The sequence below is a fragment of the Siphateles boraxobius genome, unplaced genomic scaffold (genome assembly GCF_051911475.1).
Source record: "Siphateles boraxobius isolate OS27281-9 unplaced genomic scaffold, OSU_SipBor_1 9, whole genome shotgun sequence".
Lineage (NCBI taxonomy): Eukaryota > Metazoa > Chordata > Actinopteri > Cypriniformes > Leuciscidae > Siphateles > Siphateles boraxobius.
In genome coordinates this window covers 18351822-18376618 of record NW_027509219.1, presented here as the reverse complement: position 1 = coordinate 18376618, position 24797 = coordinate 18351822, and the positions used below count along the sequence as shown (strand labels likewise).

Below are 24797 nucleotides of genomic sequence, written 5' to 3'. Positions count from 1 at the left end.
TAGTCATAAACTATTTTTGGATGTGTGAAATGCATAGTATAAAACCTATGTAATGTTTGCATAATTCTTGATGAAAGAAAGGGCAACAACAAGGCAAGGAATTCACGTTTTGGCTCAGACTTGTACAAAACTATAAAATTGCATTTTTCCTTTGCCTTGTAATCAGTAAGAAAGAAAGAAAGAAAAAAACATGAAACAAAGACAGATTTTGAATTTAAAATGCTCTTTATTAAAAATTAAAAACACTGTTTACAAAATATAAATCATCTCATAGAAAAGTAAAAATGGAATTACAGGAAATGTGTGAAAAGCAATTCATCTTCAAACACTTAACACAATGCTCCTTTACTACACCATTTTAGTTCAAAAGAAACAAGATCATCCATAGAAAGAAAGAAAGAAAGAAAGAAAGAAAGAAAGAAAGAAAGAAAGAAAGAAAGAAAGAAAGAAAGAAAGAAAGAACGTGTTCGTCCGTGCTCTCCTGCTTCAGCAGTTTTCTTCATGTTTGTCGGGACGCGGAGTCTCGAGTTGAGTTGGACCCAGCGCTTCGAGTCCTCCAGAAAGAGTGCTTTGCTTCTTTAAGACTCCCCTGAAGTTTGAGATGCACACACGAGGATCGCGGCTTGGGTGGTCCCTCTACTTTGGTGAGCTGTTGCTAAGCAGCTAATAATAGTCGTGTTTGCTGAGTAATTTTTGCCCCTCTGGAACCAATCAGAGCCAAGGAACCCCGGCCATCTGACAGCCCCGGAGGGCGGGATTTCGAGCGGTCTTCGCCACGCCCTCCTCCCCTTCTCCGAATGGAGAGTGATCTTTTTTCACATCTATTGAATCTCTCAGAGATCGCCTTGTCGCGCGGCCTGAGGAGGGACCCCATAGATCACAGAATGCTTCAGCCACCGAGAGATCGACGTTTCCACAGCATCTTCCACTTCGCCTTCTGATAACGCGGACTTCCCAGCGGACGGCGTGAAAGTGGGGAATTGTTGGAGACCTCCAGATTCGCGAAATGTTGGAATGGAAGACGCAGACTCTGACTCGCCGTCTCAAACAGGAGTATGAAGTGCTTCGCGGATCTGGGATCAACGAGAGACAAACTTGGTTTTCTTCGGATATCACTAAACGCTCGCGGGGAAATACACTAGCGCGGATAACGAGACGTTCGGCGCAGACTTTGCAACATGGCCTCGGCTGTTAATGTCTCCTCCGAGCAGGAAAACAGAGACCCCGATCGGCCGAGGTTAACACGGAGAAATAGGGGCAACTATCGAACCGCCGCGGCGGATTTGGAGTATTTACAGCGACCGAGCTATTGCGATGCTGCTTTTGCATTGGAGCAGATATCAGAGGTGCTTTTATGTTTGGCATGTTTGCATTTGGACTTTGTTGGGAATCTCTGACAAAGTGCACAACTTTAGTGAAGTCGCTAGGTAACGGGATAGCCACGGCGCCGATGGGGGGGGGGGGGGGGTCTATGCGCGAGGCAACCTGTAGCAGCTTCATTTGTTCACCGTTATGTCCGTCTGTCCCGATACATTAATCGTAAACATAACTGTCAGACGTGAAGCTGAGCTTTGAAAGTAAAGCGAAGGGTCTTAGTGATGTTGGCCCTATCCGACTGATTGAAGCCCCCTCAGATAGGATCTACACAGGGAGTCGTTTTCGTCCCGCACTGCTTAGGCACGATCCATGTGGCTGCCCTCTTCCGTTCACAAATATTGTCGTAACTCCCTCTGTGATGGCTGCAGCACTTCCCAAATCATATCACATCGCGTCCCTTCAGCTATGGGACCCACGTGCATCTCCGATATTACAAGACTTTGGACATTTAACCTGTTTCCCTGGTACAATGTCCAAAGGATGCAATCTGTCACATTGCAGTCATAACGTTACTCAATTTAACCTCTAGTTTATGCGTGGGACAATAACTCATTTGAATTATGCACTTTGAATCCCGAGAGAATAGAAGGCTACAAGTAGTATGGCAAGCTGTTTTAACATTTATTAATTATAACCAGTTAGTATTTTATTGTGACTAGTTATTATTATTATTATTATTAATATATAATTATAATTTTATTAAGTCTTTTTATAGTTTCATTAGTAATAACTATGTCTTAGACTTAGATAATAATTCGTATTCCTAGTCACAAAACCAATTATGACAAATAACTTTTCTGTTTTTACTGGTTATTTTGAATATTTGCCATTGAATTCTTTGATGATCTGTGGTTCAAATATTAGGCTAACTATTATTTTAATGTGGTATATGTAGCCTACATTGTAAGAAATTATATGACAACATGTTTTTACACTGGTTTAACTTATCAAAATAAGTTAAGCATTTAATTTGTTTAAAGTTATAAAATATTCAACTTATTTGTATAAGTCAGTTTAATGTAATTTAAGTTGAAATGACTTAAACATCCAAGTTGATTGTACTTAAACGGTTTTTTTTTCTTAATTTTTTTAAAAAATAAAATAAAAATTTATTTGATACAGTGTACCAGTTTTTAGCACATATTTATAGACCTTATGGGCCAGAGAAAGGAGGGCGCAGGCATCTTTAGAATATTGTCTTTGAACTTCCGTTTTTGCGGTCGCTCTGTATGGCATTGCTGTCCAGGAGTAATTAGCTTTTTTTGAAGTGGATTTACTTAATGTAAAGTTAACGAAAGTTATCATTAGGATTGTAATGTTTAAAGTAGATGTCTTAACAAATGCCAATTAACCGGGAACATTTTAAAAGGAGCCCTTCATTCATAAATATGCAGGATCGCTGTGAAAATACAAGACCGGAAGACCGGAGTGCAGTGCTGAAAGGGGTGGGGCTACATAAGGTGTACACGACACTATCCCTGCGTCCCAGTGTGCATACTATCCATCCTAAATAGTATGTGACATTAGTAATTTTCAATACTATTTAGGGTGGATAGTATGCATATTGGGACGCAGCGTATGTAATTCTTATAGAGTGCCGAAGTTATGACGTCACTTTGTAGGACAACTCGGAAGTTAGCGGCGCATGGGTTCCCTCGATCGAAAAGCTATGCATTTTCCCCATAGGCTTTTGGAAAATCGCAAAAAATAAGATCTGTGTTCAACAAAGAGTTGTGACCCTTACACGTTTTGTCTATCAAGATAATCTTTACAAGTTAATCCAAAATGTATACATTTTGAAGCCTGTATAAAGTTTAAAAAACCACAAGCAGATACAATAAAGTTAAAAAAAAACACAAGCAGGTTATAACTGGTGAGCTTTATGTCATAGATCAAAACGTGAAAATATTTAGAGGCTTTGATAACCACAGACCTTATTTCAGGCGATTTAGCAAAAACCTATTAAAAAACACCATAGACTTTAGGGCGTGGGAACCAGAAGTGCTAAAATGCTAACTCACTTCCGCGTTTTGGCATGCAGAGTGACGTCATAACTTCGGCACTCTATAACATTCTAAGACTAGTTACAGCTTTTTTTTCTATGCAATAACTGACCATTCAGAATGGCTGCTCTATATTTTAGTTATAATTTTTTCCTTGTAAGATTATGAATGATTCTAGTATAGCAACTTGAATACACACTAGTGTCTATTAAATATGTTTTAGTGTGTGTTTAATTAGTAGGAAAACTGGAATAGATACTATTCTGAAGTTGATATCTGAACAACATGAGATAATTAAAATTTCCCACAACAGAATAGTTATTGTGATGGTGACTAGTTGTAAATGAGTAAGTTGTACTACTGGTATCTTATAAATAGATATGTAGTGACACAGAAAAAGATACTAGTCACTACTAGATTATATACTTGCAATAGTAGTAACTAGTAGTAAAAAATGATGCAGCTAGTAACTAGTAGTAAAAAAAGTGCTTGCTATAATGATAGGATAGTTTTAAGGGATGCATGTTAAAATGGCTTGCCATAGAAACAGTGCTTGAAAGTTTGGATGCAGGGAGTACTTTTAAGACATTATGAGGGGTGTTATACGTAACCTTAATTGTTTAATACATTTCAAACAATTACTTAAAAAGAAAGTTGGCTAGGTTATTCCTGATACTACACTTTACGAAGCCCCTTAAGTGCCAATTTAGTTCATTTACTGCATTTAATCGAAAACATATGAATAAGTATCGACGGAATTTAGTTGATCTGTTTAACAAGGTGATGCGAGTTCAATATTTGCTCTCTCTTGTCTTGTAGGGGAAGGCGACTGGGAGGAAAGCACCGCTGTGGTTGAGAGCAAAGTTTCAAAGACTTTTGTTTAAACTTGGCTGTTACATACAAAAGAACTGCGGAAAGTTTTTAGTTGTGGGCCTTTTAATATTCGGAGCTTTTGCTGTTGGCCTAAGGGCAGCTAATCTGGAGACGGATGTGGAGAAACTCTGGGTAGAAGGTAAGAAGCTGTTTTCCTTGTTCTTAAGTCTTTCTAATACGTTTTCCCCTCAAGGGTAATCTAAAGGCAGACCTGAAGCAGTGGGTGGGGTGAGGTGGTGTGGTGTGGGGGGTCTGTCATGTACGCTGAAGGAATTGTTTATTGTATTGAAGTCTGGCAGAAATCCAGATTAAACGTGATAAGAATTGTTTTCACTTCGAATTTGCCTCGCGCGCACGAGTGCAGTTTGCTTATGGAACATTGTAGCGCGCGCGCTCGCCCACCCGCAGATTGTTTGCAAGTTCGATACATCAGTCGGTATTTGATTTAGAAAGCAATGTGAGTGTTTTTTTAAAACACGAATAGCCGCCATTTTGTGAGTGTGTGCGAGTAGTGTGTGTGTGTGTGTGTGTGTGTGTTTGTCTGCCTCCAGCAGTTGAATCTGATCCGTGCTGCTCACAGAGCCTGTGTGTGGTCCTGTTTTGGACAGCGTTCAACTTTCCAAAAAGATTTGTCTGAGTTTCAGCAGGAACCGAGCGAACTACAGGCAGAAACGTGCACTCAGACCCGACACAGACTACAGCGCATAGGCGGTTTGAAGAGAGTTTGAGAGAGAGTTGTTTTATTTTATGAATAAGTCAATTGTGAGATGTTGGGGCCGTAGTGTGGGTGGTGATTTTTTTGAAGGGGGGAGGGGCAAATAGGCCTTTCTGCTTTGATCTACATTCCTGCAGTTTAAAGAACCTTTGATATGACCACAGATGATATAAGAGCTTAATTTAAAATTAATTTCACAGGCATTTTTATATTAATTCATTTTAATTGGATAAATTGGCTTTCAGTGTGTTTTTTGGACTGTAAATACACGCCACGTTCTGTCAATCCAGAACTTCAGTGGTGTGTGGTAGATTTATGAAATGAGGCAGTTTCCTCTCAGTGTTTAGTTTTTTTTAGTCCATTGTAAGTTCCGGTTGCATTTCGACTTATTGTCCCTATTAACCGAACCCTGTGTAAACGTGAAACACTGTTTACCTTACACTATAAACAAATCGCTAGTATAATAATGGGTATTTATATCAACAATCTTTGCATTTTTAGTTTTTATTTAGTTGTAGATTATTGTTTCAATTAATTTCAAGTTGAAATTTGTTATGTCTGAGTGGGTGAGGTGTTTATTCTGTAATTAGTTACACAATTTTGACCAGTTGACCTGTTCCTATTATGATAGGAGGCCATTGTCACGATAATTGACCTAACATAATAAGATATGTCCTGACATGTGACTTTTTGCCAGTATTTATAGTAATATTAAAAATAATATTACCTTATAGAAAATGAGTGACTTTTACACTAATTGATCTCATATTTAGTATAATATGGCTGTTATATTGTTTTTATACTGTAAATTACTTTTTTATCAATTCTTTTGAGGAGGCACTGCCTCCCTTGGAGTTGCAAAACTGGTAAGTGTGTTTGCCACTTCATGGCTTTAAATTATAACTAAATATAGCAAATAAAATGATCCACGACTAATATATATATAGTGGCCAAAAGTGATGTCTGTTCTAGGGTAATGTACATATTCAGACTTGTATTGGAATATTATTAAAATCAAATATATAATAAAATTTATATCAAATAAAGATACCAAAATTATATTGATATAAGTTTTTGGCCACGCTGTCTACAAAGAATTTATTATTTAACACATGCAAAAACAAAAGAGAACCAACATATTAATGACTGCCTATGTTGTTAATGTATGATTTTTCCTGTAAACATTTAGTTTTTCTATGCATTTTTTTTTGCATAGTAAAATAAAACTATATCTTGCCTTTTTTGACACATAATTTTGTTGTAATATTTGTAAATACATTGACTAAGTTAAGTGTTTTGTTCTTCCCTCATATTTAAAAAAAAAAAGATTTTTTAAATATATTTTGATGGTTTACTTTGAACTTTTCATTAAAAACAAATATCCCCTCTCGACATCAATTTTGGCTACTACACACACACGCACTATTATATATATATATTTATATACTACTCCTTATTTATATACTATGTCAATTGCATAAAAGGTGTTTTGAGGTATTTTTATGTTACTGCCCATTTGAAATGTTACATTTGTTTTTTGTAACAGTTGCTTTTCTGCATTTTTGAGATAAACTAGAGAAGGTAATCATTTAGTTGGCTTTATTTAAAAAAATTAATTATACTTTAATAATTTGTCCTTTAGCAGACACTTTTTTTTCCATCCAGTGCACCTTACACTATAGTTCCAGTTCCCCTGGAGCAGCTTAAGTGATTGCTTAAGGCTACTATAATGGAGTGGGTGCAGTAGCAAGCTAGATCCTAAAACCTCAGTCTACCCCTCAGTTAGACAAAAATGTTTGCTGTAATGCTAAATATTTTAAGTAATTACTTAAGCTGAGTGTCAGTAATCTTTAGTAATTATTCTCAACATTAAAGTCATTTTTGTTAAATCGAATGTGAAGCTTGTCACAAACACCTTACCCAGAGCTTTATCCTCTCTCCCTTCAGGGCTTTATTTTTGTTTCTCACTTCCACATTTCCTTTCCAAAAAGTACCGGAGGTTTGCAGATGAAGTATGACAGTCGGTTGCTGGACACACACTCACTCACACCTCAGTTGTTCCCATGCTGAAGCACATGACAGCTTCCAGATGCAGTAACATCGAGACCTGTTTGTTTAGATTAAACTCCACAGCTGAGGGATAGATTAGTTCTGGTTGGCCAGGTTCTGCGCTGGGAGATGTCGGCCCAGCGTCCATTAAGATGCATGTTTATGTTTCGTTTGGAACAGTCTTTTGCTAGCGACCTCCAAATGACCCTTCGTTGAAGCTGTCTCTCTTGCTCTCCCTGAAGTTCAGCTTGAATGGGATTCAGTGTGATCTCATGTTGGCTTTCATCACTTGCCATTGAGGGCTGTTACGCTCCAACCATTATAATTTGTTTGGTTGCTCTACAGATTTTCAGCGTTACATGATTGATGTAGATAATGTTGCCACAGCTTTTCGATTCACTGGCTGTATCCTCTCACTGATCTGATATGAATGTAGCTTTGATGTTTTGGACTCTAAAATCTGAAGTTGTGGAGACTTGTGAACCTCTAGCATACTTCTTCATGTCAGATTTTGTGCAGAAAGAGAAAAATTTTTTAAAGTCTGTGTATATTAACTCAAAATAATGGATTTTTAAACAAATTTGCTGTTATTGTATAGGTTTTTAAAGAAAAAAAAATGTTTTAAAATTAATAAAAATTTAAAAAAGAGTTGCAGATACAATGAGTAAAATTTGTTGCTTCTCAAGATCACAGACTCCAAGTTTTTTTTTTTTTAAAGAAAATACCAGCACCGACTGAATTTAATTAAAACAGTTTCACGTAAACATTCGCCTTCCTGTACGCCTTCCCCTCCTGGACGCTTTCGAGAAGGACCGCTCTCGCAGTGAAATCATTGAAATATCAGGGTTTGGGTTGTCCCATTCTCTCGTGCAGGGGCTAAGAGGAGTAGTATGAGGCTCTGGGCCACAAGGCTCTGTCCCTCAGGACCTGAGGTCATCGAGCGGAGACTCCGCTATTTAAAAGCTCATCTGATCTTGGCTACATGACCCGGGTGCAGAGTGAGGGGTTCCAGCTAACGCCAACCATGATGACAGAAGGTTTACTATACTAGCCCTCCTGTGGAAGAAGAGCCTGATTGATTTAAAAGCATTTAATGATTAATTTAACCAGCAAGATGTTTTTATACACCCAGCAGGGGGCAGTGTAAATTTATTAGATCAGTGATCAATGTGAAGTAAATCTGGGTATTATGAAAGACATGTAACTTGGGTTTATTTCATTCTCGCTTGATGTAGTTGTTGGTCTCTTGACCTTTTTGTGCAAATTTGAGTTTTATGTTAACTTTATCAAGTTTTTCAGTGTTTTATGAGTAGAGCCATTGTATGATGCTCTTTTCAGATGTTTACTCCTGCTGTTTTTTTTTTTGGACATAAAGTGTAGACTGAGAATGCCTTTACATTCAACAGGTGTGGACATATTGACAAATCTCTTTTGGTTTTCCAGTGAAAAGATGAGGACGATTAAGTGTTAATAGAGCCCCTTTCACACAGCGCGTTGATCCCGGGAAATTGCTGGAACACCTTCTGTGTGAACGCAAACACGACCCCGGGATTGATGCCGGGTTGGGGACCTAGTAACATTGCCGTGTTCAGTCCCGTAATGCACGCTGTGTGAATAAAAAGCCGTAATCAATGCCGTGTCGTAATGATTGTGCTGAAGCCGGGATCGTTCGCAAGTGTGAAACGGTATGTAATGCGCTAGTTTATGATCGAATCAGAGAAAAAAATGCACAAGCGTGGTTTGCGAGAGAGAGAAATCGCAGCTCATAAGCAAACTATAGACGCTGCTGAGACATTACATGTCACATCGATGTCACGTGTCTTTACGGGTTGAGTGAACAAAATTTCTGGAAAATCACTGGCAGTGTGAATGAAAGTCAAACGAACCCGGGTCACTTTATCTGTGTATTTTCCGGGTTAGGAGTATATAACCTGCAATTCACGTTAGGAAGAAGTTATCTTCTACTATGAAGGAAGTAGATGCATAGTGTGACCTTCCCGCATTGTGGTGAAGAGATCAAGATCTAGTGGAATTCTCCCTGTTTAGATGTGCTCAGGAGGGCTTGGACACACATGGCTGAACTGTAAGGGATGTATGCGGAGCACTAGGTGAGGGCGATATGGCCAAAATCTTTTATCACGATATGAGTAATTTTATTTCTTTTTTGTTGTTTGAGTAGCATTAATACAGCAGGTAAATTTGGGATGCTGTCACTTTAAGACCGACTGCACGGATCCATTATACCCATGCGTTATCTTTCTCAACCATGGACTTCTCAACTAATTACGTTCACTTAAGACATAAATTACTCTGTTTACTTGCAAATACATGGTCACTTTGACACATAGGTATGTGTATTCAACCGTTCAAGCCCAATTAGTTGGCAAAAAGCATTGTTCAGTTCTCACGCGTTTTATTAATGTGCGCTCGTCTCTCAGACAGTGCTGAGAAACAGTCTCTCAGAGAACACAGGCATATACTGAAATTAATTGTCTTTCGCTGCTTATTGCGCTTTAACGTTATAAAATAACATGTTTTAAACGGCAACGTTTAAAAATGCATTTTGGAATTTGGGCAAGTGCAACAAAAGTGCAGCTGTTGTCAGCCTACAGTATAATGCGTACCGTATAATAAGGTCTGGCATAGCAATAGGGCTAGTGTGTGTAACATTACGTAAAGAGAGTAGAACCTTGTCCAATAAGAGCCGTTCACAGCAATAATAAATTATTGTGATAGGACAGTTGAAAAATAGCGTTATAAAGTTACGGCAATAATGATTCAACGTATACATTCGAAAATACGATTCGTTGGAGGACCAGCTACGTTTATATGCACAACTTTTGTTTCAATCGGACTGAATTCATTCCAATTGATGAATCTGAATGTAGTGTTTACATGAACGCTAAACATGATCAGGTTGATGTGTGCGTTTATATTGGCTATGTCACAAGCTTCAAATGGGAATAGATTTTTTGACATGCGCACACTGCATGAATATAGAGTTTCCCCCTCTTTGCGCATACTAACTATTCTCTTACATTGGTTCTTTATTTGTTGTATACAGCAGACTTAATATTTATCCATTTCTGGTCATAATTTGGAGACAATGAGCATATGAACCATTGTGCCGTGCTGCTTATATTTATCACGCAGTCGTCTGTGGATGAGAGTCTGAAACAAGGACTGGTGGGACGTTGTCCTGCTCCACTTCCCTGATGCTGAGTGAGTGAAAGGAGAATTACAGAATGACAGGACACTCATTTATATGACACTTTATTCATCAGGAAGAACAGCTCATTCAGCGCGTCATACATCATTATGCTATGCACAGTCCTTTCAGTTTTCTCTTAACTGGATTAGAAAAGGAATAAACCTCCCCTTTCAATCCGATCGAAATTTCATTCACATCGAGCTCATTGGGATCGATTAAAGCCACACGAAGGCTTTTCAGTCCGATTTAGCCGTCAATGGGTTTACTAACAAATGATGAGCCTTTTGTGAAGCGCACTTATTGGGTGTGCCAGTGTAACACAGAGAACATCGTGAAAATTTTGCGACACCCTATAGAATGATCCACAACCCAATACCCACTGGTTGAGAAACACTGATCGACTAGTCTAATAGTCACATCCCTAGTGGATACTTTGATATTCTGGTTCATAGAAATGGCTTCTTTCTCAAATGTAACTGTGAGATTTTTGCCTGTTTTCTCTTCCAGGTGAAAGTTGTATGTCGGATTGCTTAGAAAAGTAAAACTGCATTGTATTTTAAACAATTCACACAGTTTGAGGGGCCTATTCATGTCAGTAGCACATACAGTGCAGGACAACTTGCATGACAAAACAGTTTACAATGTAGCAAATTTCTCTGATTATCGTATTTTGGCGCTCGACTGTCCCTAGATTTGGCCCTTTCTCAATTGTAACTATGGGAATTTTGCCTGTTTTCTCCAAGTGAAAGCGGATAACTAAAAGTGCACCTCTTCTAAACTTTCCACTCAATTTGAGGGGGCATTCATGCCTGTAGCACAAATAGCGTGAAGTTTAAAACTGTTTAATACTTTGCAGTTCCTTAACATCCGTTTGATTTTCGTATTTTACACTGTCTATAAATTATGATTTCTTCAGCGGCAGCCTCAACAGTTTTAAAACTGACTCAAGTGTGTGGAAGACAGAAACGGATGGAGCAACTCCCATCCACAACCAGCATCCTGACAGCTCTCCAATTCCTGTGTTTATATTCTGCATACCTCCACTCCGTGTTATTCAAAAAACAGAGACACCAAAATGACGGAAAAGACTCATGCTTTCTCTCTGTCTCGCGCTCTCTCCAACTCCCCTTCCCCTCTCTTTTCTTCCGAAAACTTTCACTGCACTTCAGTCCTCCTCGTTCTCCGCTCCTCACACTGACACCCCCCTTCTCCCCCTTCACTTGGGAGTCCATCCCTGGGATGCCAGATGTATTACAGAGTGAAGCGCAGCAATGTAAACACTGAGTCCTGCCATGGATGCCGGGTGGTCTGGCCCTCCCCCTCTCCACCCTCCCTCTCTCTGTGGCCGGAGGGGCGGAGGAGTTCAGCGAAAGAGAGTGAGAGGGGGAGGGGAGTGTAGTAGCTGGAGTGTTATTTGTGTTTAGGGTAGAACGGCCGTTTTTCTGCAATCTGCTGCTTCGGTTAATGCTTCATACGTATGAACCAAGGTACTACGAAGTTCAGCCTACATCTAGACCAGTGTCATTCTTGTTCTTTGGGAACAGTTTAGTAAACTTGTAGTGAAAATTTAAACTTGCCTTAAAACATGCCTAGTTAACCAAGAAGTGTTTGATATTTTGCTTTATCGGCAACCAAGGAAAGGAAATTGATCTTTGTAGAGTGTTTTTAGGCTGATGAAATTGTTTAGCATGTGAATGTAAAACCATAGTAGAAGTGCATCTGTTGCAGCTTTTTGCATATTATTGATTTGAGCTGACTTATTATTAGGGTTGGGAATCGTAAGAAATATTCCGGTTCTGCCAAACGATTCCGGTTTCTGTTCTGGTTCCCATTCACTAAAAATGATTTAAAACGACTAATAAAAACTAGTAGTAAGGGAAAAATGCAATCCTTTTGGTGTTTTTGTCCTTTTTTGTCTAATACTTGTCAAATGAGTTTAACAGACTGGTAATGTCAACAAATTCAACATATTATTTTGCAATTAATGCAAAAATAATACATTTTTCTAATGGAAAATAAACATTTCTGCATTCTCTAGGAGAATTTGGGACCTCTCCTAGCTTATTATCAGCAGTGGGGAATACCCTCTCAGAAATGGTAGAATATGCTTGAACACACATGTATCATCCAGACAGGTGAAACACAATATTTTTAAAATCGGTTTGAATGATTGATTCATAAAGACTTCACTTATTTCATTAACTAACTAGTGGTCGACCTATATAGCCAAGGCCGATATTTGGCATTTTTAAAATATCGGCATCAGCCGATACGTTTTTCTAATTGGCCGATGTGTTGGAAGAGGGACTTTTATTTTGACGGCGCTCCAGACTTATATTTTGACGGATGGCGCTCAGCACCTGAGAAGAGAACGGCAGCGCCTGATCACACAGCGCTCACTCACATTCTCCGGGGTCTTCATTAGTTTGCGATCTCTGTCAGTCATATACTTTGTTAGACAGAACTGGTAAACAAAGAAAGTAAATGGTATGCGAAAAAGTAAAGCGTTGCTTTTTATATTATTTGCAACAGAAAAGACATCAAACAATCATGCTAAAATAATTTCTCATTTACCGTCAACATTCAGCAAATGCACATCTACATCATTTAAACAAATCTCTGAATATCTAAGAAACATTTAATTTCACAAACCTTGCAGATTTAATAGAATCCAGCTGTGATATCCTGTGAAGTGTGCATTTGTTGCCTGCATAAATGTGTTACTGCGAGTGACGGTCCGTGCGAAGTGAGTGAATGCGAACAGAAGATCAGCTTCACAGGAAACGCGATCGAAAAACTTTAAGTCCTTCATTTTTAAATATACTGTGCTATATCCAGTTGCCCATATTGTCATATTAATATCGTTTTCACTGTGTGCTGTATGTAAAACTAGCGTTACCTTGTCTTTATTTGAAAAAATATGATTACCAGTGCGCAAGAAATTACCAGATTACTGAGTGCCCTATTACAGTGTATACTTCCTTTTTATTCACATATTCATATATTTTTAAACAATTTTTGATAAATACTGTAATATTTTTCAAGTTGCCAAGTATAAGCATGTTTATTGTAAGGATTTGTTTTCTAATTTATTAAATATTGATTCAAATAAATATAAAGTATATAAAATATCGGCTTTATATTGGCCACCCTGCTCGCTAAGATATCAGGATCGGCCATCAAAAAAACAATATCGGCCGACCACTATTTGTAACACAGAAATAACGATACTGTGTGGTTGAAAAGACTGTGAAAGTATCGTCACCACTATCAATTATAACATGAAATCCAAACAGCAGTCGACTGAAGACAGCTGTCCATCACTACATTTATTAGAATTTTCGAATATCCGGTCTGTAATTATTATTCGAAAGATAAAATACTATTCAAATTTTACTACGTTGCTTTGCTGGCCGTAAATGCAGTGAATCCATGATAAATCCCAAGCACTAACTCACAGTTATAATTAAATGCACTGGGTGGCGCTGTGGAGCGTGTTAACAAGTTGTTTGTATTTGATCACACAATTTTTTTCGTCTGCCTCGCGAAGTTTGAAATTACTTGAAAATGATCTTACAAAATGGAATTACTTTTACTAGATGATCTTACAAAATGGAATTACTTTTGATCAAATTAATTAATGAATCTGAGTTATAATTAGCCTGGCTCCGCCCTCCTACGCACTTCCGCTCAATTTCATTTTCCTTCAGTACTACGTCTGGGATTGCGCTGTAGACTTTGGTTTTCTCCGATCAATTTTTTACCGGGCCAATCAGCGAACAGAGGGAGTGGCTGAGAACGATGACGTTGATGTCGACTCGTGCGTTATTTTGAGTTGTAGTTCAAAATAAGAAAGATGCGAGCGAAGCCATTCGGTCCGTTGTGGCAACGCTGCCGAATATCAAGAAGTTAAAGCCGGAGCAAGAACAATCTTTGCTTAGTTTTGTGTTTATGGCCATCCTCCCACGGGGTTCGGGAAAAGACATATGTCACGACCAAACGTCAGCGATTGGTTATGGCAGATAGAGTGACTCTGGGCAGATCCAATAGTTTTAGACTTCAATAGAATACCCGCCTACAAGGAAGTTAACGCTTGTCAATGGAGCGGTGCCAGACTCTCTGTACAAATGAAATGTACGAGAGTCTGGTAGAACCAGGCTAAGTTATAATATCATCACCACAATCTATTAGAAATCACATGAAATCCAAACAGCAGTTGACTGAAGACAGCTGTCCATCACTGCATTCACGACTGCAGGTAAGTGATCAGATATGATAACTTATCTGATAGCAAAATTATTTTGAGGCATATACTTCCTTTAATTTTCATTGAGGGAGACAGGTTTAAAAACAGAAAACGCAAAGTGCTGGTAGAAACTACGCTTTGAACACCGTTATCTTTGTGTCTCTGAAACATCTGTCAGCACAGCGCGTTTTCTCACTTGAAGCATGTGGATCTTATTGTTTTTCTCAACATAAATGTGAAACAATATAAACACGATAATCATATGCTGACTCGAGTGCATATTGCGTTCTGTACGATAACTTTGAAGTCTGCTTTATTAGGCGTTCTTTTTCCCGTTTGCGCTGCTTGAGATTAAATGCTTTTGTTCTTTATATTTTTTGTTTACTTATACTGTTTAATGTTTTCAACTATTGTTAATGTTTTCAAATATTTTAAGCTTGTTGTGTCTATTGCCTAATCGTAAGCTTGTTCAGAAATGGTGATAACTTAAAAAATAATGTATTTTTCGTTAAACGTAATTTAAATAAACGAATATTCGAATATTCAATTTTTATGAGCCCGAATATTCGAATGCATTATTTTTGAAAAATGCCTATCCCTAATATTGACAACTGCTCTTTCTGGGTCATCGACAGCCCAAACAGCTTTGAATGTTCCGGTGTGAAGTTTTTGTCATTTAGGAATAAGATCGCGTGGGTGTTTGAATCGAGATCTTTTAAAGATTAATCGTGCAGCTCTACTGTCTTTTATACTCTCTCTCTGCGTTGATATCTGGCGCAAAACGTATATGAGTAGCGCAAGGGCTTTTCAGTGCATTCATACTAATTTAATATTCATATTCTGTTAAAGGATAAGCTTCCAGCACTTCGCCCACACATCGCACCAGAACTGGTTTCGGAACTAAAACTTAGGAATTTCGCACGGTTCCGGTATTCTTCAAAGAACCGATTCTCGGTTCCAAACTCTACTTATTATATTAGCTAACTTTATTATTGGTTGTCATATCAAATTTTTTGACTGCAGACACCTGTAATCAGCCAATCAGACACCAGTATTCCAGAGAGTCATGTAATAAGCAATTATTTATTTTAAAACCCAGACTAACTGGAAATGTCCCAGTGATATCTTATTTTGCTGGAGCTCACCGAATGTTTGGGTAGGTGTGCACACTGATCCCCCAACCTCAAGTGTGCACACACACACACACACACACTTTTCCTAATGCTTTTTGTTGCAGTGCGATCCAGTTCATTTGAATAGTTTTTTCTTAAGGCAAGGGACTTGAATGAAGCCAGCAACGTGGAAAAATCTACCCATTCAGGCCCCTCTGAATGTACATCTCTGGATTGCAGTAAGCTGTATTTGTAGGCAGCGGACTGCTAAATACATCCATTTTTCGTGGAGCAGATCTGGACAGGTGATTAGCATAATTAGAGGAGAGCTGGCCATACATATGGTAATGCAGTGTGGAGTAAATGGCAGCTGCGGTGTAAAATTTGTGTCAGGGGTCGAACAGGCTGCTTGGGGGCATTGTGCTACAGCTGCGGGTCAGGGACTCTCTCTCTCCCTCACTTTTTCTTTTTCTCTCACTTTCACTTTCCCTCTTTCCCACCCTTCGTATCTCCTATGCGAAAGGTGGATCAGTGCATGGTGATGGTCAATGTATGGAGCCACTGCTGGGCTTTGCTCTATTTTTGGATATGCTATCTAATTTTATCGCTATTAAAACTGACATCTAGAAATGGCAGTATTATTTTTCTTCAACCCAAACGAAATGTAATAAATACTTTGAAGGCAGCTTTCTGGTTTAGATGTGAGCTTAGCAGTCAGCGGCATGTTGAAACTGGTGCGTCGGTGATGAGTCTGTTTGTGGTGTATTACAGTTTGTGCCTGGCTTTGTGCATGTTGTGCGAGAGAGAGTTCATGCCGCTATGACCCTGTGCAGAAACTTCCGTGCGACCACAGGGGGTCTCCCTGAGTTGGAGTCTAATCCAGCTAATCCCGCCCGTAACACAGTCATAAAAAGTTCCTCCCTGTGCCGCCGGCATTACCACACACAGCACCCCCCCCCCCCCCACATCTTAAAAAGCTGCCATAAGCCACACCATCCCATCATGTAGTGACTCCAGCAACCGTTCTTCCCGGCCCTCCAGCCGAGTGATTGGCGTAGTCGGCGGGATGAAGTGGTGGGCGGTAGGGGAGCTTGCAGTAGTGTGGAGTTATGTCATGATCTTCAAGGGGTTGGGTGCAGTGGTTTTGGCTGTGGTGGAGGGGGGTGGAGGGTGGGGGGGGGGGGGGATGTTTCTTTTGTACCAAACCCCTCACACCCCTCTGAAACAGGCCACTCAAAAGCCACTCTGCAGCTGAATGGCTAGAATAGTAATGCGCTTGAAAACTCTGGGCAATGGGAGAGTCCTTGCAATGGCAGCTCCCCCTGTTTGTGAAAGGGAGGTTCAAGGGTTAATGTTATGCAACAAACCGAATGGGCCCAGTGGAGGCACCAACACACACTGACATGCACACCAGATTCACTGGCTGTCCTTCTGCACCCCTTGCATACCTGTGGGTTAGACATTATGGATGGTTTTGTTTTTACATATAAAGTCCTCTCTGCTGTCTAAAGTACCTACATATTAGTTAGCGAAAGTGATTATCTGATTTGTTTATAGGTGTCTCAGCTGCTGCACATTTTAGCGTTTTAATACCTGGTTAAAGCATAGCGTTCATGCCATGTTGTAATTACTGTGATTGCGAGATGGCAACATGTGACATTCCCGGAGCTGTTCATGTCCTCAGACTCGGATTTATGCATTTCTGTGGCAGCACTATCAACAGCAAAATTAATCTGCAGCAGTCAAGTGGTACAAGTCCGAACTCTCCAAGTTGTTTACATTCATTATTATTGTAATGCTATGTGCTTTGAGACATGTGATGCTTTGCAGACTCTCTGGTTCATGTGTTTTGGAGGAGGAGTGGCTTTGGAGACGCTCCGAAGGGAGGATGGGATCTAATGCTTTCAAAGCTAGCTTGCTGTTGCTAGCCTTTATTAAACCACACCTTAGCTTCTTTTTTGCTTACATGTATAGTATACAAATAATAAGCTGCTTTATTACAGCTTTTTTTGGGGAACATTTCATCAGATAAACAGATCTGATTCTGATTTTCATAGAGATCAATTCTAGAAATCATTTATATATTATTATTTAAAATTCATAATTTTGATGAGGAAAACAATAATATTAATAATAATAATTATTATATTCATAATTACTATTCCTATTAATTCCTATTATTATTATTATTATTATTATTACTCTGATTCAGAAAGTGAGTTGTTAGATTACCAATATATAACTCATGAGTTCAAGTTTAATTCATGAGATTTTTTTTTTTTGACTGGTTTGTTAAAAAGAGTAACTGAATATGCACTGGTTCTCGATTCCCAACCTTATTTAAAAAAAAAAATTGATTAATGCATATTTGATAATGTGGTCTAGGGCTGTTGCGATAACCGAAATATTGTAGTACCGCACTTCTGACAGGCCAACTGAAGAGGAATGCAAGTAACCACAGTAAAAACCCTGTAAAACCCTTCTTGTTTTGAACTTTGTGCATGTGTATTGAATGTTAAATAAGTTTATAATGATAACAAGACTGTTTATCATGGTGATTTGTAGGGGTGTAACAATACATCGATATGTATCGTTGCATTGATCAAACGTCTAATAATACGATGCTACGCGTAAAATATCGATATAAGGCACCTTTATTTTGACACTCTCCACATCCTCACGTAACGCCGGTCTACGCATTTCTGCCAAAGCGCGTATTTCTGTTTACTTACCATACTGTCTGCCGGTGTGTCTTTGTAACGTTAATCTCCTCATCTTAGATAAACGCCTGACAAGATTGACTGAACCCTAAACCCGTTTTGTCACAAAAGCCGGTGTCAAGGCATCGCAAGTTCATGTCTTACAGCAGAAACTGACAAGCACCCTTGGTGTTTGTGAACACAACCCGATAAGTCCGTTTTAGCGAATCAGCGTGCAATATTGAGGTCAGGTGACAAGGCTGCTAGTCACTTCGAAAAGACGCGCTAGCAGAGAGGATTTTTGTCAAAGCTGACTAAAAGTGATCGAGGATGGATAGTTTCAACGAATTTGAACCTGTGGTATCTAAAAGCTGAAACTTTTTCACGCAACCTTGCTAAAGCAGCACATTAGTGGTGAGGGAAAAGCTCCCTGTTTTGCGTGTAAGTTAATCACAAGGCGTCTATGTCAGCTGAGGAGATTAACGTTACAAAGATTAACCGAGTGTTTTACTATATGTCATAGCAATTACTTGGTTTTGTTTAACTCCGAAACATGAAATGTGGAGTTAGCCTATCTGCATTTGAAAAATATTACTGGTGGTGGAGTTATCTGTTTTTGCTAAAAACAAACTTTTAATACATAAAAAAAACATACTTTCAATGAGCTTTAATTTTGTGAGTTACCTGTATTTAAAAAAAAAAGTTATTATTACTTATTTAAAACAACCCAGGGTTCTGTTTGATTGATATTACTTGGAATGAAAAAAAAAAAACATGATTCATGAAAATGAACAAGAACAGAGTTATCTTTTTTTGCAAATGGACTCTTCTGTTGTAAATGTCCTAATTGGGAGAGGGTGTGCAATTATCAAAGATTTTAATAAAAAGTTAATTTTTTATATTTTGGTTGCATTTGTGAGTTAATAAAAATGTAACTGGTTGTGTAAACTTGGTACATAATATCTATATGTAAATCAATAATATCTATAGATAAATATCGATATTGCCCTGAATCGAATCGAATCGCAGATTTTTTTTGAGGTATCAGCAAATCGTATCGTTGGCTGGGAGAATCGATATCATATCGTATCATGATGAACTGTCCGATTTACACCCCTAGTTATTTGTACAGAGACTTTGTGGATTTGCACTTAAGCCGTTTAGGCTTAAGTCTGTTTAGACAGTAAATGAGAGAGAGAGACTGACCGCGTGCGATTACTTACGTCTGTCTTTGAGGTCAAGTCATGTATATTCGTGAAAAGGTTGCCGTGTCCAAGGAAAGTGAAATATTTGTCGTATCATCCTTTTAACAATTAAGAGTATTTACCATGAATGGCATCAGCGTCAGTGCTGGTCAGCTTTCCACAGCGCAAGGAAGCCGCGGGAAAATAAATCTGCGAGTTACTCATTGAATCCATGCCATTGGTCTCTATTAAGTGAAGCATCAGCTTCAGCATTAACCATGCAAAGCATTGCTGGTCAGCTGAACCTTAAAAAGTGGAGCTCAAAGTTAAAAATAATTAATATTTTGTTTCATTACATCTATCTTTTAATGAATCAGTGTTCTTGAACATGTTTGTTGAATGAGCGGTTTAATGACTCACTCAAAGACAGTCCGTTGCCATAACAATGTGCTGAGTGCTACGCATTATAATGCGTAGAGACGCTGTTTAGTTTCGGTTACATTGAAAAATGTACTCGTTTTTGTGCATGCTGACCCCATCATAACACTTATTTAGCAACAAATAAATATAAATCAAAATAAAATGGCGATAATACCGCATATCGCACTACTAAGCCACTCAAAATTACCGCAAGCATAATTCCTTCACCGCGACAGCCCTAATGTGGTCAAGAAAATTGTGTTTCACAAGGTTTCATCAGTACCGCATTCTTGCAATGCATGAAGTAGAGTATACAGTTTTTTTTTTAAGATGAAGAGGCTCTATTTGGTTTTCAACTGCTTTACCTAGTGTGCTCACTCATATGATTAGATGCTGCTTTTTATATAATACATTTTATTAATAATGATACCACTTGGTCCATTGGGGCAGATTGCTTTCTCACCTCAACCGAACCGCCCCAGAGTTTGTTTTCAATCGGGCCGAGACCACCTCATTCAGGTGTGGATCCAAGCGCGATTGCTGTCTTCATATATGCCAAAACAAAACAAAGGGAGAAAACGCACCAGGTTCCGAAACAAATGCTCCAAACAAGCCAGGTGTGAAAACGGCCTTAATCTCCCAGGAATATATCTACAGCTGTCCATGTCGATACATTTTATGGGCTTTTAGTTTTTATAGTTTTGATGCACAGGATTAGACAATCATGCTGTTATCTAAAAGACCTTAAAGGGATAGTTCGGCCAAAAATGATATTTAACCCATGCATTACTCACCCTCAAGCCGTTCGAGATACGGCAACTTCCATCACCCGTGAACGCGCGTCGATTTTCATTTATAAAGTTTTAAATATGTATATTTTTACGACAAAACCGCACGGATTACCCTCAGAAGGCCTTCGTTTATCCCCCTGGAGCCGGATGGATTACTTTTGTGAAGGATGTATGCACATTTTGGGACTTGAAGGAGGTGGACCCCGTTGCTTCACATTATATCCAGTGAAGGGTCTAAGACATTTTCTAAAATAACTGAAAATGTGTTCGTCTGAAACAAGATTGACATATGCATCTCGAACGGCTTGAGGGTGAGTAATGCATGGGTTGAATATCATTTTTGGCCGAACTATCCCTTTAAAACACACCTGCAGTCTTGTTTGAATGAATTCACCTCTTGTTCTCTGTCATTCTTTCTCGTTCACATTTTCTTTTGGTGTTAATTTCACACCTGAGGCAAGGCCATTTGTGACCCCAGAACCTGTGCGTCTCTGGAGGGGTGTTGAATTCTCCAGAGTTCAGGTCATAATATGACGTTTCCAACAATATTGAAGTCTTTCTCTGTGAAGTGAGCGACATGCATTGTTATAGTTCCTTCCTGTTGCCTCTGTAAGACATACATCAGAGGAGCCATTCATGACATGTAGGTGACCCAATGCATGATAATCCAGATGGGAGACTTTTCTGATTGAAAAATGACATCTGAGGCTGTTTCATCTCCAAAACATTTTGGTGATCCCAGGGCCTCAAAATCAGGAACATGCTAAGCTAGTTAGGGGTGTAATCAACCTGGTCCCAATAATCTTGTTGAAGTAAAGCTCAGGCTCGCTTGAAGCTGCAATTAATGAGGGATATTGTAAACATGCCCCAAACAAGATCAGATGTACATTTGGGTCCAGGAAAAAGAAATCCATTGCTTTCTTAGAATGTTTCTAGACATTTCGATCCTTCTCAGGCTTTTTCACTGGCAGGGTGGTCTGCCTTTAGAAAAAAGCTTGGTTATTTTCAACTTTAATACAATTAAAATGGTTTGAAAATATTCAACGTATGTCCGTCTCGTGAATTGAAAACCATTGTTAAATTGGATTATAGCTTATAAGTTGTTACAGATTGCTTTACACAGCCCTTCCTCCAGAGCTTGAGGCGGTTAATGAGAAAATATACTTTTTTTTAAGTTTTAGTGGTTTTGAGGGGGGAAACAGTAAAAAAAAAAAAAGAAATTCTGAATTGGTTGCAAATTTTTTTATTTTTTGTTGTTTTATGCTTGCTTATGCTGCATGAAATTGCGACCATTCTCAAATGTTCAGAGTGTGTGTATAAATTGTGAAGAGCCTACGTCTTGTTGCCACACACAACTAGGTGGGCGGGGACTTTGTTTAAAATCTGCTAGTGTAACTTCTTAAGAAAAACATTGGTAATTGCTAACATATGATTCTGACTTAATTTTTCTTTGTTCATGTCCAGGGTTTTTCCGGGGTCAAAAATGACTCTGGTGGTGGTGGATGAGCACACACACACACACACACACACACACACACACACACACACACACACACACACACACACACACACACACACACACACACACACACACACACGCACACGCACACGCACACGCACGCACACACATACACAGTGCAAAGTACCCTACCGATGTGAACTGCGAGCCTAGGACTGACAATAAATCTAAAATAAATTAAATAAATGCAAAGAAACAGTTTGTAATATTATACAATATGATACAAAATCAGTCAAGACATCAAATAGTTCCAAGCACTTGGATTTATGATCTATTTAAAATCTGTAGATCTAGGCTATATGTAAAAAGTCACTGAGTGACTGATTTGAAAAGATAATAATATAATCAAATGAATAACAACAAACAATAATAAATAGGCCTAATAAAATGAACAACAAAATTACACATTACATAGAAGTGGCTGATCTATTATTTTGCCTTTACACTCCAAGACTTCATGCACAGATCATTTGACATACAATATCAGATTGTTTTGTTCCAGCCATTTCTATGGTTATCACTGTCAATCGAATTCAATCGCACATTTAAATCCAGAAACTTTGCAATGTGTAGTTAGTAGCATGAAAAATATATATATTATCGCCTATACCCTCCACCCTGCTTCAAAATCTCAGAAGAGCTTCATATGATTTGCTTGATTATGTTACAAGGAATTGACAGATTGCCTGACTGTACCAGACTATATTATTACCTAGTTCAGAGGAACTGTGAAGTCCTTGTGAACAGTGCTGCCTGCTTCTCTAGGGTGCTTGATCCTGGAAATGGAGAAGTCTTCTATTTTCGGAGGTCAGGTAGAGAGCGCGTGAAGAATCGACAGCTTTGAGTGGCGGACTTGGACGGTGTTCAGCAAAACGCTTTGAAAGGCTGCTTTTGTAGCTGTGAGGGTTTTCTGTTCCTGTTGGAGCTTAGGTGTGCCACACAACGACTCCAATGCCCCAATGCAATAAAGAAGCCAAGGAGCTTACACACACGTGTGCGCACGCAAACGCACTTGCGCACGCACTCATAATTCATAAGCCTGGATTTGAAGGCTGTGAGGAAGACTGCAGGTGTTAAAGGGTGTACTGAAAGGCATTTAGAAGTCAAGTTAACAGGACGGATGGGAGCCTGTACATGTGTTAGCTTTTCCTTTCATCGAGGCTGGAAGATATGATTGATTACAGTGGGTGCTTCTCATTTCTTACTTGTGCATCCTTGTTTCCTTTCCTCGCTTCCTTTCCTAGCGCCTCAGCTCCTCCCCCTGTAGGTTGTGAGGGAAGGAAGCAAGGAATGAAAATGAGGACGGAGGAATCGAATGAAAGCTTTTTTTATACATTGGAATACTTGATCATTCGAGCGTCACTTCACAGCGTCATCAGCAGCGCTCAAAGCATCTGCCCTCATGTTGTTGAAGTTTGTTTATTTAAGAAATTCATAATGAATAATAATAAAGCAAGATACCCTGTTGAAATATGTGAGATGTGTGTTTTATATAAACTGCATAGGTAAACTATAATTTAAAAAGATTGTGACCGATGTGAAGGGGGAGGAGAATGTATACGTGCGTCACGTTTAGTCAATGGAACAGTTCCGCATAGGATACACCTGTGTATCCTCGCTCATGACTCCTCTGAAAGCCTCCTCACTCCTCGTTCCTCGACTCCTCGCGGTGCAATTAGAGAATTGAGATGTCCTTCAAGATGGCTGTGCTTGATTGGTTTCCGGGTCATAGGATGGAGGACAGAGGAGCGAGGAGACGAGGAGGGATATTGAGAAGCATCCCCTGAGACTGTGCTTGACCCTGTGTGACGGAAGTGAAAGTTATGATTGTTTGTCACTGAGTGACTTTTTATCATGCTTCTCTGTTTCTTGTAGGTTTTTCAACTGCTTGTTGATGGTAATAAATGTATTCATTTATATACTTGTTTATAAACTTAAGTTGTCAGCCTGGTGAATTGATTGTGATGAGCTAAAAAATATTGCACTACAAAATAATGCAGAGAAAACGCGTCTTTTTATTTAGTTATTAAAAACACTGACTCCGAGTCAGTGAATACAACTAAATAAAAAGACGCGTTTTCTCTGCATTATTTTGTAGTGCAATATTTTTTAGCTCATCACAATCAATTCACCAGGCTGACAACTTAAGTTTATAAACAAGTATATAAATGAATACATTTATTACCATAAAGTGTCAGTGTTTTTAATTAATTTAATCGCATTGATTAATGTTTCGCTCAATGAACTAAATATATCCGAATTAGCATCTGACTCACCCACTGAACACAAAAATCTAAATATTTAACTCCATTTTATTGTGAATATTGAAATTAATTGTAATTAAAACATTTTTATGTAATTATGTTGTTTCGTAATTAAGACAAATAAAAAAAACAATAGAAATTTACTAAAAAAAATTATGTAGTTAGGACCAATTGTGGGAGTTTGATCATTTGGTGGTGGACAAAAATAACAACAGCAAAAAAGCAGCATACTATACTTTTTAATTATTTTCTGACATTGAGCTGTTGAATTCGAAGCAACATTTATGCTCCTAGACTTATAAATAAAAGTACTAAATTGTTGTAGAGCCTCATC

The 24797-nt window shown here is 38.7% G+C and overlaps 1 protein-coding gene across 1 annotated transcript in view; it reads left to right on the top strand.

The window, feature by feature from the left end:
* Positions 1-817: 817 nt before the first annotated feature.
* ptch1 (patched 1) overlaps positions 818-24797 on the top strand; it is a 68497-nt gene continuing 44517 nt past the window's right edge. Inside the window, exons 1-2 of the mRNA XM_077223318.1 lie at positions 818-1346; positions 4200-4392. Of these exons, the coding sequence (XP_077079433.1) occupies positions 1179-1346; positions 4200-4392 (361 nt within the window). The 5' untranslated portion in view covers positions 818-1178. The remainder of the gene's footprint in view (positions 1347-4199; positions 4393-24797) is intronic.